Source organism: Leptonychotes weddellii, chromosome 8 (assembly GCF_054177405.1).
Source record: "Leptonychotes weddellii isolate Sample4059 chromosome 8, ASM5417740v2, whole genome shotgun sequence".
Taxonomy (NCBI): Eukaryota; Metazoa; Chordata; class Mammalia; order Carnivora; family Phocidae; genus Leptonychotes; species Leptonychotes weddellii.
In genome coordinates this window covers 36315440-36328039 of record NC_138376.1, presented here as the reverse complement: position 1 = coordinate 36328039, position 12600 = coordinate 36315440, and the positions used below count along the sequence as shown (strand labels likewise).

The 12600-nt window shown below is 38.4% G+C and overlaps 1 protein-coding gene across 1 annotated transcript; it reads left to right on the top strand.

The window, feature by feature from the left end:
• Nucleotides 1–7586: 7586 nt before the first annotated feature.
• On the top strand, nt 7587–12001 carry LOC145722907 (patched domain-containing protein 4). Its single transcript, XM_081827565.1, has 2 exons — nt 7587–7632; nt 10368–12001. The coding sequence occupies exons 1-2, from the start codon at nt 7587–7589 to the stop codon at nt 11999–12001; spliced, it is 1680 nt and encodes a 559-aa protein (XP_081683691.1).
• The last annotated feature ends 599 nt before the right edge of the window (nt 12002–12600 follow it).

The window sequence follows — 12600 nt, the reverse complement described above, 5'->3', positions numbered from 1 at the left end:
GTCTAATGCATTTTAGAAAGATCTCCAATAAAGTTAATCAACCAATAAAAATTGATTCAGAAAGGAAGTTCTGGTTGATTAATGTAATGACTATTCAAATGATCTAATTCCTGAGCTTTCTGGTTAATTGAATTTCCACTGGCTTTAGGCCATTCTGTTCAGAGAGAAATTCCAGCCCATGGAATGTTTTTATTTCATCTTCATTGGTAAAAAGGCAGCAAAACACTCAAGGATGCTCCCAGAAAACTTACCCTCTGAAGCATTATCAAGCATTCATGCTACAACTTTGAAGACTTCTTTTGAACAATATTTATTAGGAAACTAAAACTATGCAAAATTTAACTTTGCTAAGTAAGATTACTTCCACTTCAAACGTGTTTCCCAGTGATTGAATCAGACATTTTAAAAGCATTCTCCAGATCTCGGTGTTACAGAAATCTTAATTTATCATTACTTTTACTCTTTATAGGATAAAAGATTCCCAAAGCTTGTAATTAATGAACTGCTAAATTCAGGCATATGGACGTGATGTAGTTTTCAAGTGCGACAAATGGGAATTATCAAACTTCAGAAGGATGACATTCCACCATATTTTCCTAATGGGAGGCACTTGGGAAATGTCCTTCAAATGAATTAATTCTTCTAATTCTTGTTCTTTAAATGTCTTTACCTCAATAAACACCGTATCTTAATTTTCATTCATTCCTACAAATTTTTGTTATTTATTATTTTCTTCTTTTATATGATCCCTTATTCTAGGTCTTGATTTTTTTAAGCATAAGCTCGTGCTTAGTTTATAAACTGCAAATCCACTTCTCGCATCAATTTTAAGATTTTCAGCCTGATCACCCATTCTTCCATTAATTGCTCTTTTTTGCTTCAAAAAATGACTTCTTCGTTCCACATGACTCCTCCTCACTTTCCCTATGTTAATATCTATGTTATCTTCCTCTCAGAACATCTTCCCACTTCTCATATGGCCAACTGGCACCTTTTCTTTTTTTCCACTGATAAAGCAACCAAGATATTTCTTCCACCTGGAGGCCATCCCTTTGTTTGGAAATGCAAGTCTGCGGGACTTAAGTCTGACTCAGTGCTCCCGCTCTAACTCCTATAACAACAAAAGTTTTAATTTCTTTTGTTTTCCAAAAATACTTATTTATAATAAAATGCCACTGCCCTCCAGCCAAAGACCACCAGGAATACTACTATAGTTGAACAAATTTGGGTTAATTGACTCATTACATTGAGGAAGAACACACACCATTGGGGACCATGGAGCAATACAGGACTAAGGTATTAGAATGGACTTATATGATTTTTGCAAGTGTTAGGTGGTTTGGAAGAGGGTTCAAAGCAACATGGCTGGTTACTGTCAAGAAGAGAGGATAATTCAATGATCAGTTATCTTAATAATTTTTATACCTAGAAGGCCAGAACACCAGACTTAAGACCAGGAGATCAAGACTAAACTGTGATTGGTAAAGAAATGGCAATCACTCCTACCATTCTTGATATCAGAGAATGTTTGGTTCATTTTGTGTTTTGTTGTGTTTCACTTATATTCAGTCATAATTATGGAATGGTCTTCTTTCGTCTCAATACATCCCGGTCACAGACTGGTCTTCCATGATGCAGTTCTGCCAGACTGTCTGGGGTCAACAGGATAGCACTAAGCCCAGCTGTGGGTGCCAGACCAGCTCCTGGCAATACCCGAGGCCAACTTGACAGCACCCAACTGTCAGGGCTGCTTTTCTAAAAACAATGTTTATTCATTTCAGAGAACCTGAAAGACATGAAAAGCATTGACAAAAAAACAAATAGCTTGCTCATAGTATTTTTTTCCCCTGAATGGGAATACCAGAGAAAGGGAGAGGACAGAAAAGCAGGGCACCATATGTGTGCTGGCCCTGCAGGGATGTTTCATCTTTTGGCAGCACTGAGGCTCCGCAGCAAGGAAATCTAAAAAGAGAGCACTGGGGATCCCCCTCAAAAGTCAACTCAGCTGTGGCGGTAAAGATTGCGGTAAACAAGCTGCATTTAGAAGGTGGCATTCCGAGTCAAATGATCTGGAATGTTCTGGATGCAAACATCCTGCAGTTGCCCAGCACTGAATTTTTCCATTCAATATACACCTACTGTGTGCCAAACACATATGTTAACTTACCTAAAACTCATAATAATCCTATAAGGTAGGCCCCATTGTTATCTCATTGCAGATGAGGAAACTGAAACGTGGAATGTTTAAAAAAAATAATCTTCTCAAGGTCACAGAGCTAGGAAGAAAGAAACCTGGGCTTTAAACTCAAGCAATCTGGGGGCGCCTGGGTGGCTCAGTTGGTTAAACATCTGACTCTTGATTTTGGCTCAGGTCATGATCTCAGGGTCCTGGATTTGAGCCCCATGTCAGGCTCTGTGCTTAGCCGTTCAGTGGAGAGTCTGCTTCGGGATTCTCTCTGTCCCTCTGCCCCTCCACCCGCTCCCCCGCACTCACTCTCACTCTCTCTCTTTCTCAAATAAATATATAAATCTTTAAGAAATAAACAAATAAACTCAAGCAATCTGGCTCTGGGGATGTGCTACTAATCACAATATCAAATCATGTTACTTACCTAGTTTTGCCCACTTTGAGTATTAAAGCCTTAGCGGCAATAGTCACCAGGTTTTAGAACATACATGTGTATATGAGGAAACACACATACATACTAGATTTTTTAATTTAACTTCATGCAGAACTACAAAATAAATTAGCAAAAATGATGGAATACAACTCTGGAGTGAAACTATCTGCCATTTTCTATACATTAAGATATGTATAAAATACACAACGTCACTGAAAACCATACAATGAGAATCTGGTACTAAATTCCATTTTTTTCTTCTTAGGGACTTAATGAAATCCTCTAACCTCCTGCTAAGTGCTGAGAGATGAGTGTCTGTTCAGATTCATTCTGAATTCCTCTTTTCATTGCAATATGCCGCCTCTTTACCCTGCGGTTGAGCCTCCTTCATTCTGTACTGGGATGGGAAAGTTTCAAGAGAAGTCCCCTCCTGCTTAAGGGTGATATGAAGCTAGACCCTCCCCTCATTGCACAATACCATCACAGTTTCAGGTAAAACCATCCAGTATGCCTCTGGCAACAGTGGCTTAGAAATTCCTGTTGAATAACTACCTACCCTATGTCTTTGAGGCTCTATAGGTATCAAAAGGTAAAAGCCTTGGCCATTTTTATGAATAGAGCTTGATAATCACCTATTTATTCTAGATGAGAGTTGATTAAAAGTAGTTAGTCTACAAATACACACTATCACCACCTCTAGGTGAGACACCATGGGGATGGGTATTAAAGAGGGCACATTCTGCATGGAGCACTGGGTGTTATCCACAAACAATGAATCATGGAACACTACATCAAAAACTAATGATGTAATGTATGGTGACTAACATAACAATAAAAAATAAAAAAAAATCTATCTCTTGGGTAGAAGGGGTACCCTGTAGATTCACCTCTATCCTGCCAAATAACAATTTAGAACAAGCTTTTTAATTTCATATTCCATTCCTCACAGACATTTATAATGCTGAACCAGCCAAATTAATTAATTATATGCTAATTTTACAATTGAACATCACTGATATCTATCACCAGCTCTGCCATAGAATCACTGGGTAACACTCAGGAAATGCCCTTCTCAGTAAAATGAGGAAAATTCTATGTCACAGACTCTTAATGCTAAATATGGAGCTGTTAGTAATAATCATTGCAAGAACAACTAAAAATACCTTTAAGACTAGACACAGATCACAACCAATTCAATTCCACAAACATTTATTGAGCACCACTAAGTGTCAAATAATTGAAATACAAAAATGGAAATGACAGTGCCTACCCTAGACAGTGAGGACCTTACAGACTTACATAAAAAACATCACACCAATGGATAATTTTAGTTGTGTGTAGTAGTAAGCGCTACCATATGTGTTGGAACATAGAGAGGCTTCTAAGCAGCTGAGTTAGGGATGAAGAGGGCAAGCAGAAGGTATTAGAGATGAGATCATCTTTGAGTGGTATCTTTAAAATAGAAGCAGGAACAGCCAACTAAACAGAAGGAACAATGGATAAGGATCCCGTATAATGCTGAACAAGTGAACGGTAACTCAAAATGTTGATTCAATATCCAGATTTTGTTGTTGTTGTTGTTGTTGTTGTTGGTAGCTGCTTTACTGGTTCAGTTGACTGAATTTTATTTTTTTATTCGTTCTTCATTCATTTGATTGGTATGGGTAAGTCACATAGCCTAAGAGCCCAGTAGAAAATCAAAATACTCTTCCACCTGAGCTCAAGGGTGATTTCCACAAACACAATTAATGAAAGCATAGCTAACCAAAGCGGAAATAAATGCTCAGAGAAAGTAAAAGGATTTCTCCAGAGCAGGTCGTAAGAAGGAATATTATTTTTACCTTTATTTCTTATGTCACTGAAACAGGAGATGTCAAGCTTTCATGATCTGCTGAAGTCTTGACATATTCAAGTATAAATGGAGGTTCACTAGTACATCTTCTCAAGGCAAATGAAGAGAATTCTAATTCAGCTGATTAGAAAGAATTAGAAGCCCACAGATAGTGTTTATTAGAGCAATATATCAAGAGAAGCCCAGTAGGGAGTACTAATTGAATCAGTAACAATTAGATCCGATTTGATTCAATCCTTGTTAATGTATTTTTTTTTTTTTTTGAATTCTGGTTTGGGAGAGATTGGGTTTGGGATTAAAATGGCAACTGTAAAATTTATATTCCATTCACAGATGAACAACATCGCTTTGAAGGAAGTCACTCTAGGCCAAACCATGTCACTAGAATTTTCCTACAGCACCAAAGGTGCAATCACAGTGTGAAGTTCACACTGGAATACAGGACTTTAGAGAAATGTTAAGTGTGGGAAGGAATCTGTTCTCAGAGATCTATCTCACTTTAGAAGTCCTCTTTAGCTGTAAAGTGATTGCTTCAGAATCAAATGGAATTATAACCAGTTCTGAATATTATTCAGCTCATTTAGGACAGAAATCAGTTTTGTTTGATAACAAAAATACATGCTTTTAAATTTTAACCATTTAAGATTTTCCCACTGGTTGACCTGCAATGCCATGACCAAAAGAAGAATCCATATAATCTTCATTTTTTCCATATTTATCCATTGTAAATAACAGCACTTGTTAAATTATTGTTAAGTAGAATATATTAGCCAGATGTCACATAAGTTTTGCTTGTTATTGAACAGTGCTTCCATTTGCTTTCATTTGGAAAAAGGTCTCCCAACATCCCTGAAGACTTTTAGAATATTCAGTACACACACATACCCACACAAATCTTTTAATTTTGATTCCTTTCCCACATTGAATTTTTCTCCCAGTTCCAACTCTGTCCAAAGCATTTTTACTCCTAAGAGTTCCCTTTCTATTCCTTCGTGAAACTTCGAGAAAGATTAGTTATCCAATAATGTCCCAGTTGAGCCATTTATTATGGCATTCTAATATAGTTTGCAAATATATATTAATATAATGGAAGGAAATCATGATCAAAGTTTGGCAGTCATCTTCTGGAATATTAAATGCATATTTCCAACAATGGCCTAACCTGCTACACCAAACAAGCTAATCTCTGCTCAGAGAAAAAATATCAATTATAAATATGAAAGCCACAACTACCTCCTCTTAATTTACAGATAAATTTATGCCTTAATTCATGTTATTCCATCAGTCTAGACTGCATCATCCCCTGCCTATAGGAAACTTGTAGCACTTTCCCTGATCCCTCAGAAAGAACTAAGTGTCTTTTTACAGCCTGTACCATTCATCTCTACTTAGAAAGGATGCAATTATTCTTTATATGTCAGTTAACTGCTGACATATATGTGTCTCACCAGTCAGCAATTTGAACAGAGTTGTTCATAAGACAAACTGAGGCCTTAGGTAAGGATTAAGGATTTTGGTAGAAATGGGACAGAAGCAAAGAACTGAACTCTCCCAAAGGACCAAGGAGAGAATATAATGGAATCAGTTCAGGTCATTGTTCAGTGGGGCAAGTCACACTCATACGTGTTCTATAATCATCCTCTAAGATGGTGGGTCACTTCCTTTTGGGTGAATACCAATGTCTTGATTTCAGGTGTCTTGTCTGAATTGGAATAGGACCCTCAGTAATGGTGTAAAAGAGTGCATATACCCTTCTAAAAAGGTATGGTAGAGAGGGCTTTTTTCAAGTGAGCAGATATTAAAAACATGGTATCAGCCTCAGAATGGAAACCAAAGTAAAAAGCAAGAAACCTAGAGAGAAAATACTGCAGAGGTTAGAAAGCAGGTTCTCCATGGTTGATGAGAGCCAACTGACCAGCAGCAAGAGAAATCCCAAATTCTAATATCTCCTTACAGGAGCACTGTTTCATGAAATAATTAAGTAGTTACCAATCTGGATGGATGGATGGATGGATGGATGGATGGATGGATGGTTGGGTGGATGGATGGATGGATGGATAAGTTTAATACATACATACAAAATTGAAAGAAATACACAAAATTGTTAACAGCAATTATCTGTGTTGTAGGACTATGAAATAATTTTTCACCATTATTTTTTCCATCTTTCCAAAATTTTTGATGGAAATATGTCCTGTTTTTATAGCCAGAAAAAGGTGATTCAAATATGTGTGTATGTGTGCACATGCATGCTATCTTTTTTTCTTTTGACTACACCAGTAATTCTCAATTGGGGGCAATTTATCCCACAGTCAGCATTTGGCAATGTCTGGAAACATACATATTTGGTAGTCACAACTGTGGAGCATGCTACTGGCATTCAGTTAGTAGAAGACAGGAACACTTGTGAACACCCTATGGGACTGCTTCTAAAATTCGTATGTATTAGAAGCTATAATCTCTGTCTCAGAATTACCCAAGTAAAAATGGCCTTCTGGTCTGACCGATATTGGAAAATATTGTGTTTCTTGTTTACCTTTATGTTTTTTATGTTGACTAGTATGGGTCCTTGTGTATAACAAATCAAAATACATATTTGTGTTGAATTGAATTAAAAGTGTATAACTTCTGGAGATATAAAAATGCATAATAAATTTTAGAAAAAGTAATTAAAAGATACATTTTTTCAACCCATCTAGAATCAAGAATTGATTGAATTCAATTAGAGATTAGTGGGCATCTTCTGGGCATCTAGCACTTTGCCAGATGTTCTGCAGAATATAAGAGTAACATAAAATGTATTCCCTGACCTTGAAGAATTTGCAATCTAACCAAAGAAATAGAACGTATCCTAAGAAAACCATTTTGTTCCAGAGCAAAAGAGCACATGGTTGTGTGCCAAAATGAGTAACTAATTAGTGCAGTAAGACCTTAGGAACAGAAAAAAAAATCAATATGTCTGGAATTGTCGGAGATGGCTTCCCGGCCAATTAGAGAATTGAGCTGATGCTTAACACACGGACGGACAGAATTTCCATGTGACCAGCAATGAGAAGAAGGTATTGTAAGGCAGAGAAAATAGCGTGAATAAAACTAAGAAGATAACACTGATCATGGGCAGGTTCATGGGGAGAGGAAAGACCACCGTCGATGCAGCAGGTAATAGATCTGAACTGCTAGGAATTAGCTAGATTATGGTGAGAATCAAATGAGTGAATATCTGTAGGAATGGACTGTAAAATATCTAAACCTATGAATGGGATAAAATATGCCCTCTCCAAAGTTTGGAAATTATGTGTTCAGTCTTCATCACACTTAGAGTGATTATTTAACCTCATACAGTTTAGCATCAACTTCCCACACAGACCTTTGTACTATATAAAGCAACAATCTGGCCTACATAGTGTACCTACTATTCCATAAAAGTGACCATTAGCAAAGGAAAGCCAAATTTAGCTGCAGCCCCACGTAGCCTTTTCCCTCCTTATGACTACAAAGACAGCAAGAGTCCTCATTTCAGAAGAGAAGTGCTCTAATTAAAGAATTATTTTAATTACTTCAGCTAATATCCTAATATGTTTTTGTCAAGGGAATGAAAGAACAAGTATTGTGTTTGGTCAAGGAGTCTTGCAGAAGATAAAAATGAAGAATTAATGTTAAGAATCATTAGACTCAAAAAAATAATCATTAGACTTAATACACATATATGTTGAGCTAGTAATTAAATGCAAGAAGTAATAGATCATTGCCTCCAAAAAACACACACACACACACACACAAAAAAAACTTACCTTATACTTAAATGCAATTTGCCTAACCTTTTCTACTTGCTAGGATAAACGTCTTTTCTGACTAGGGACTCAGAAGAGAGAACTTTGGAGACTCAATAGGCTTTATATTTAGGATAAGAAGAACTCCAATACAGTAACAATTAATAATTAATAAAAATTCCCATGATAGGTGAACGCATGTATCTTTGAAGTCAAATATTAGCATTATATATATTTAAACTTCATAAAAAAAAGGTTTCAGTAATGTTAACTCACCTACAAAACTTTGTTGGTTAGGAATAGGTTCAGCTGCATGTAATAACCTTACTTACAGTGGCTTAGACAAATGGAGATTTGGCTCTCTTTAAAGAGACTTAGAGAGGATGATAGACCGTGGCTCTTATTGGTGGCTCCATGATGCCATTTAGGGCAAAGTTCCTTCTGGTTTTCAAATAAGCATCCTTAGGTGACTATCAGTTACATTACCCAGAAATATGTCACATGAGTCACCTCTAGTTGAAAGGTAGGCTGAGAAATAGTTTTTAATTGTGCCCATTGCAGTCCCAAATAAAAGTAACAAAGAAGGGGGAAAATTATGTAGGTCAATTAGCAACCCTATCAACATCACAAAATCAGTGATTATAATAAGACCCCAGCCATTATAATATGTTTGTTAAAGCATTACTGAGTGAATTGCTCCAATATCTAGGTGCCACACGAAGTCCATTTTCCAAGTTTTCTTGAACTAGGTCATTTTGTGCCTTTAAGCTACATTTTTTTCTAATGGGTTTCTTGGAGAAGAGCCCAAACAGCTTGTATCCATTCATAGAAAAGGTTTGTGTGTAGTATTGCTTTGCCTACAAGGGCAAGAGTGATCTATGAAGATTTTCACTCAGAAAGTTACCAATTGATACATTGTGGATGGTAATTGACAGAGCTAATTCAGGGAAGTGAAAAGAGGGAAATTGAAGATAATGGAATAATACCTTTACTTTCCCAGCTGCTTTCTGCTTTTGCTGATAAGGAAGCAAGTGGTAGTATCTTAAAAGCTGTTAAGTTCCTGGGGCAGGGGGAAAAGTTCAGTATCTAACTGTATCTGGTACATAGCAGGTGCTCAAGTAATATTTGTTGAATGAAGCTTTTGCTTATTTACCCTTATTAAAGAGTGCACAGAAGTTGATTAAGAAGAACCATTCCCCATCCACTTTTATGAAGCAAATGTTAGTCAGCATCCATACTGTGTGAATAAAAGCTCTGTGAGGAGCCCAAAGAAAATGCTTGCTGTGATCTCTCACCCTGAAGGTTTTGCCCGGTCTTTTATGTGACCTGGCGGATTTTTTTCAACTCACATCCAATGTTAATTAATCATATCTATAGGAATTGGTTCCTAAGCCACTTGGCTACCAAGTGGATTATTAACCTTCTAAAATCAATGTAAAGTGATTTTTAAGTGTTTAAAATCATCTTATGATTTTCTAAATCAGCATGTAAGTCAGCTTAAAACGGAGGTTCGGGACTATCAGTCAATGCCTCAGTTGATCAAGCACTCAACTGGTGTTGAGGGGCATTTGAAAATGCATGAATAGGGGCGCCTGGGTGGCTCAGTTGGTTAAGCGACTGCCTTCAGCTCAGGTCATGATCCTGGAGTCCCGGGATCGAGTCCCACATCGGGCTCCCTGCTCAGCGGGGGATCTGCTTCCCCCTCTGCCCTCTTCCCTCTCGTGCTCTCTGTCTCTCATTCTCTCTCTCTCTCAAATAAATAAATAAAATCTTAAAAAAAAAAAAAGGAAATGCGTGAATAACAGTCCCTACCATTCACAACTTATGACCCACTTAGGGAGACAACGTGTGCAGGGGGAGAAAAAAAATCACACCATGTCAATTTTATTTACGACTTGTCGAATTAATAAGACAGACAACACAGATTTCGTTTTACCCAGAAGACCAATTAATTTGGACTTTGCTAAAGTGGACACACAGACTAAATATATCCCCTTGTGTAACTCAAATTTTGAGACCCTGATAGGAGGATCATAGCATTTTGCAGATTGGAGTCTAAAGCACTGCTTAGCATAGATAACGGACAATAAAACGATTATTCTCTTTCTTTTTTTAAAAAACTAGGTCATGGAACTAAAGGAGTGTTTGAGCTTCTGTCTGGATGGCGGAGAACGAGAGAGAATTTGCCCTTCAAAGACAGGGTAGCAGATGCCTATTCTGATGTGATGGTCACCTATACCATGACCAGCTCCTTGTACTTCATTACGTTTGGCATGGGCGCCAGCCCATTCACAAACATAGAGGCTGTGAAGGTCTTCTGTCAGAACATGTGTGTCTCCATTCTGTTGAACTACTTCTACGTTTTCTCCTTCTTTGGCTCCTGCCTGGTCTTCGCGGGCCAACTGGAGCAAAACCGCTACCACAGCATCTTCTGCTGTAAGATCCCCTCTGCAGAATACCTGGACCGCAAACCTGTGTGGTTCCAGACCGTGATGAGTGATGGGCATCAACAGACATCCCACCACGAGACGAACCCCTACCAGCACCATTTTATTCAGCACTTCCTCCGGGAACATTACAATGAATGGATTACCAATATCTACGTGAAGCCATTTGTTGTCATCCTCTATCTCATCTACGCCTCCTTCTCCTTCATGGGGTGCTTGCAGATCAGTGACAGAGCCAATATCATCAATCTACTAGCCAGTGACTCCCCAAGCATTTCCTATGCCATGGTTCAGCAGAAATATTTCAGCAACTACAGCCCAGTGATAGGATTCTACATCTACGAGCCCCTGGAGTACTGGAACAGCAGCGTCCAGGAGGATCTACGGAGACTCTGCAGTGGGTTCACTGCAGTGTCCTGGGTGGAGCAGTATTACCAGTTCCTGAAAGTTAGCAACATCAGTGCCAATAACAAGAGTGACTTTATCAGTGTCCTACAAAGTTCATTTTTAAAAAAGCCAGAATTCCAGCATTTTCGAAATGATATCATCTTCTCCAAGGCAGGGGATGAAAACAACATTATTGCTTCTCGCTTGTATCTGGTGGCCAGGACTAGCAGAGACAAGCAGAAGGAAGTCATAGAAGTGTTGGAAAAATTGAGGCCCCTGTCCCTATCAAAGAGCATCCGATTTATCGTGTTCAACCCCTCCTTTGTGTTCATGGATCATTATGGCTTGTCTGTCACGGTGCCTGTTCTGATTGCAGGCTTTGGTGTTCTCCTGGTGTTAATCCTGACTTTTTTTCTAGTGATCCACCCTCTGGGAAACTTCTGGCTAATTCTTAGTGTCACCTCAATTGAGCTGGGCGTTCTGGGCTTAATGACATTATGGAACGTCGACATGGATTGCATTTCTATCTTGTGCCTTATCTACACTTTAAACTTTGCCATTGACCACTGTGCACCACTGCTTTACACATTTGTATTAGCAACTGAGCACACCCGAACACAATGTATAAAAAGCTCCCTACAAGAGCATGGGACAGCCATTTTGCAAAATGTTACTTCTTTTCTTATTGGGTTGGTCCCCCTCCTATTTGTGCCTTCGAACCTGACCTTCACACTGTTCAAATGCTTGCTGCTCACTGGGGGTTGCACATTTCTGCACTGTTTTGTTATCTTACCTGTGTTCCTAACCTTCTTCCCCCCTTCCAAAAAGCACCACAAGAAAAAGAAACGCGCCAAACGAAAGGAGAGAGAGGAAATTGAATGCATAGAAATCCAAGAGAACCCTGATCATGTCACCACAGTCTGAAGGGTGTAGACAAATGGATTATTTTTCTTTTCCAGTATTGCACAACGATGCAGGGAGAGTAAAGCTCAGACCTCAGCTGCTTGGGCTGGCCAGGGGTAACAAGGAAAGTCAGATCAAGAGTGAATTGTTCATGACACATCAAGGTGTCTGCTTCTTGGGGGGGGGGGAAGAGAGAATCAAAGAAGAGGGAAATGTTATTTGCAACCTTGTTCTCCACTAAAGATAAGTTTGTCGATGTGATCTTAGAGCTCTTCCAAGGAATGGACGAATCAATGGAGTGTTGAAAGCCAAAAGATCTAACCACTTTCAAAAATAAAATGCTTAAGAAAGAGGGAGAGGAGAGGAAAGGGGGCCTCTACATAGGGAAAGTGAGAGGAAATGTCAAAATTGCCATGACACTTTTCTTATCTGTGTTTTGAAAAGGTTGGTCAAAGGAAACCTATGCACTTGGGAAGTACATATTTAATCCCGTCTAAACCAAAGGACTTCCCAATCCATTTTATGTGTACATATATATGTATATATGCCATATATACATATACTTAGATTTGTCTTTAGTGTACACTGATGTTTGTGTGGAAGACAGTGTCCATTTGCAG

What these genes read in the sequence shown, in the direction of transcription:
- LOC145722907 (XM_081827565.1), top strand. Translation starts at nt 7,587, where the DNA reads ATGGGCAGGTTCATGGGGAGAGGAAAGACCACCGTCGATGCAGCAG. An exon ending in GACCACCGTCGATGCAGCAG is followed by an intron (nt 7,633 to 10,367) that starts GTAATAGATCTG and finishes TTAAAAAACTAG; the next exon opens with GTCATGGAACTAAAGGAGTG.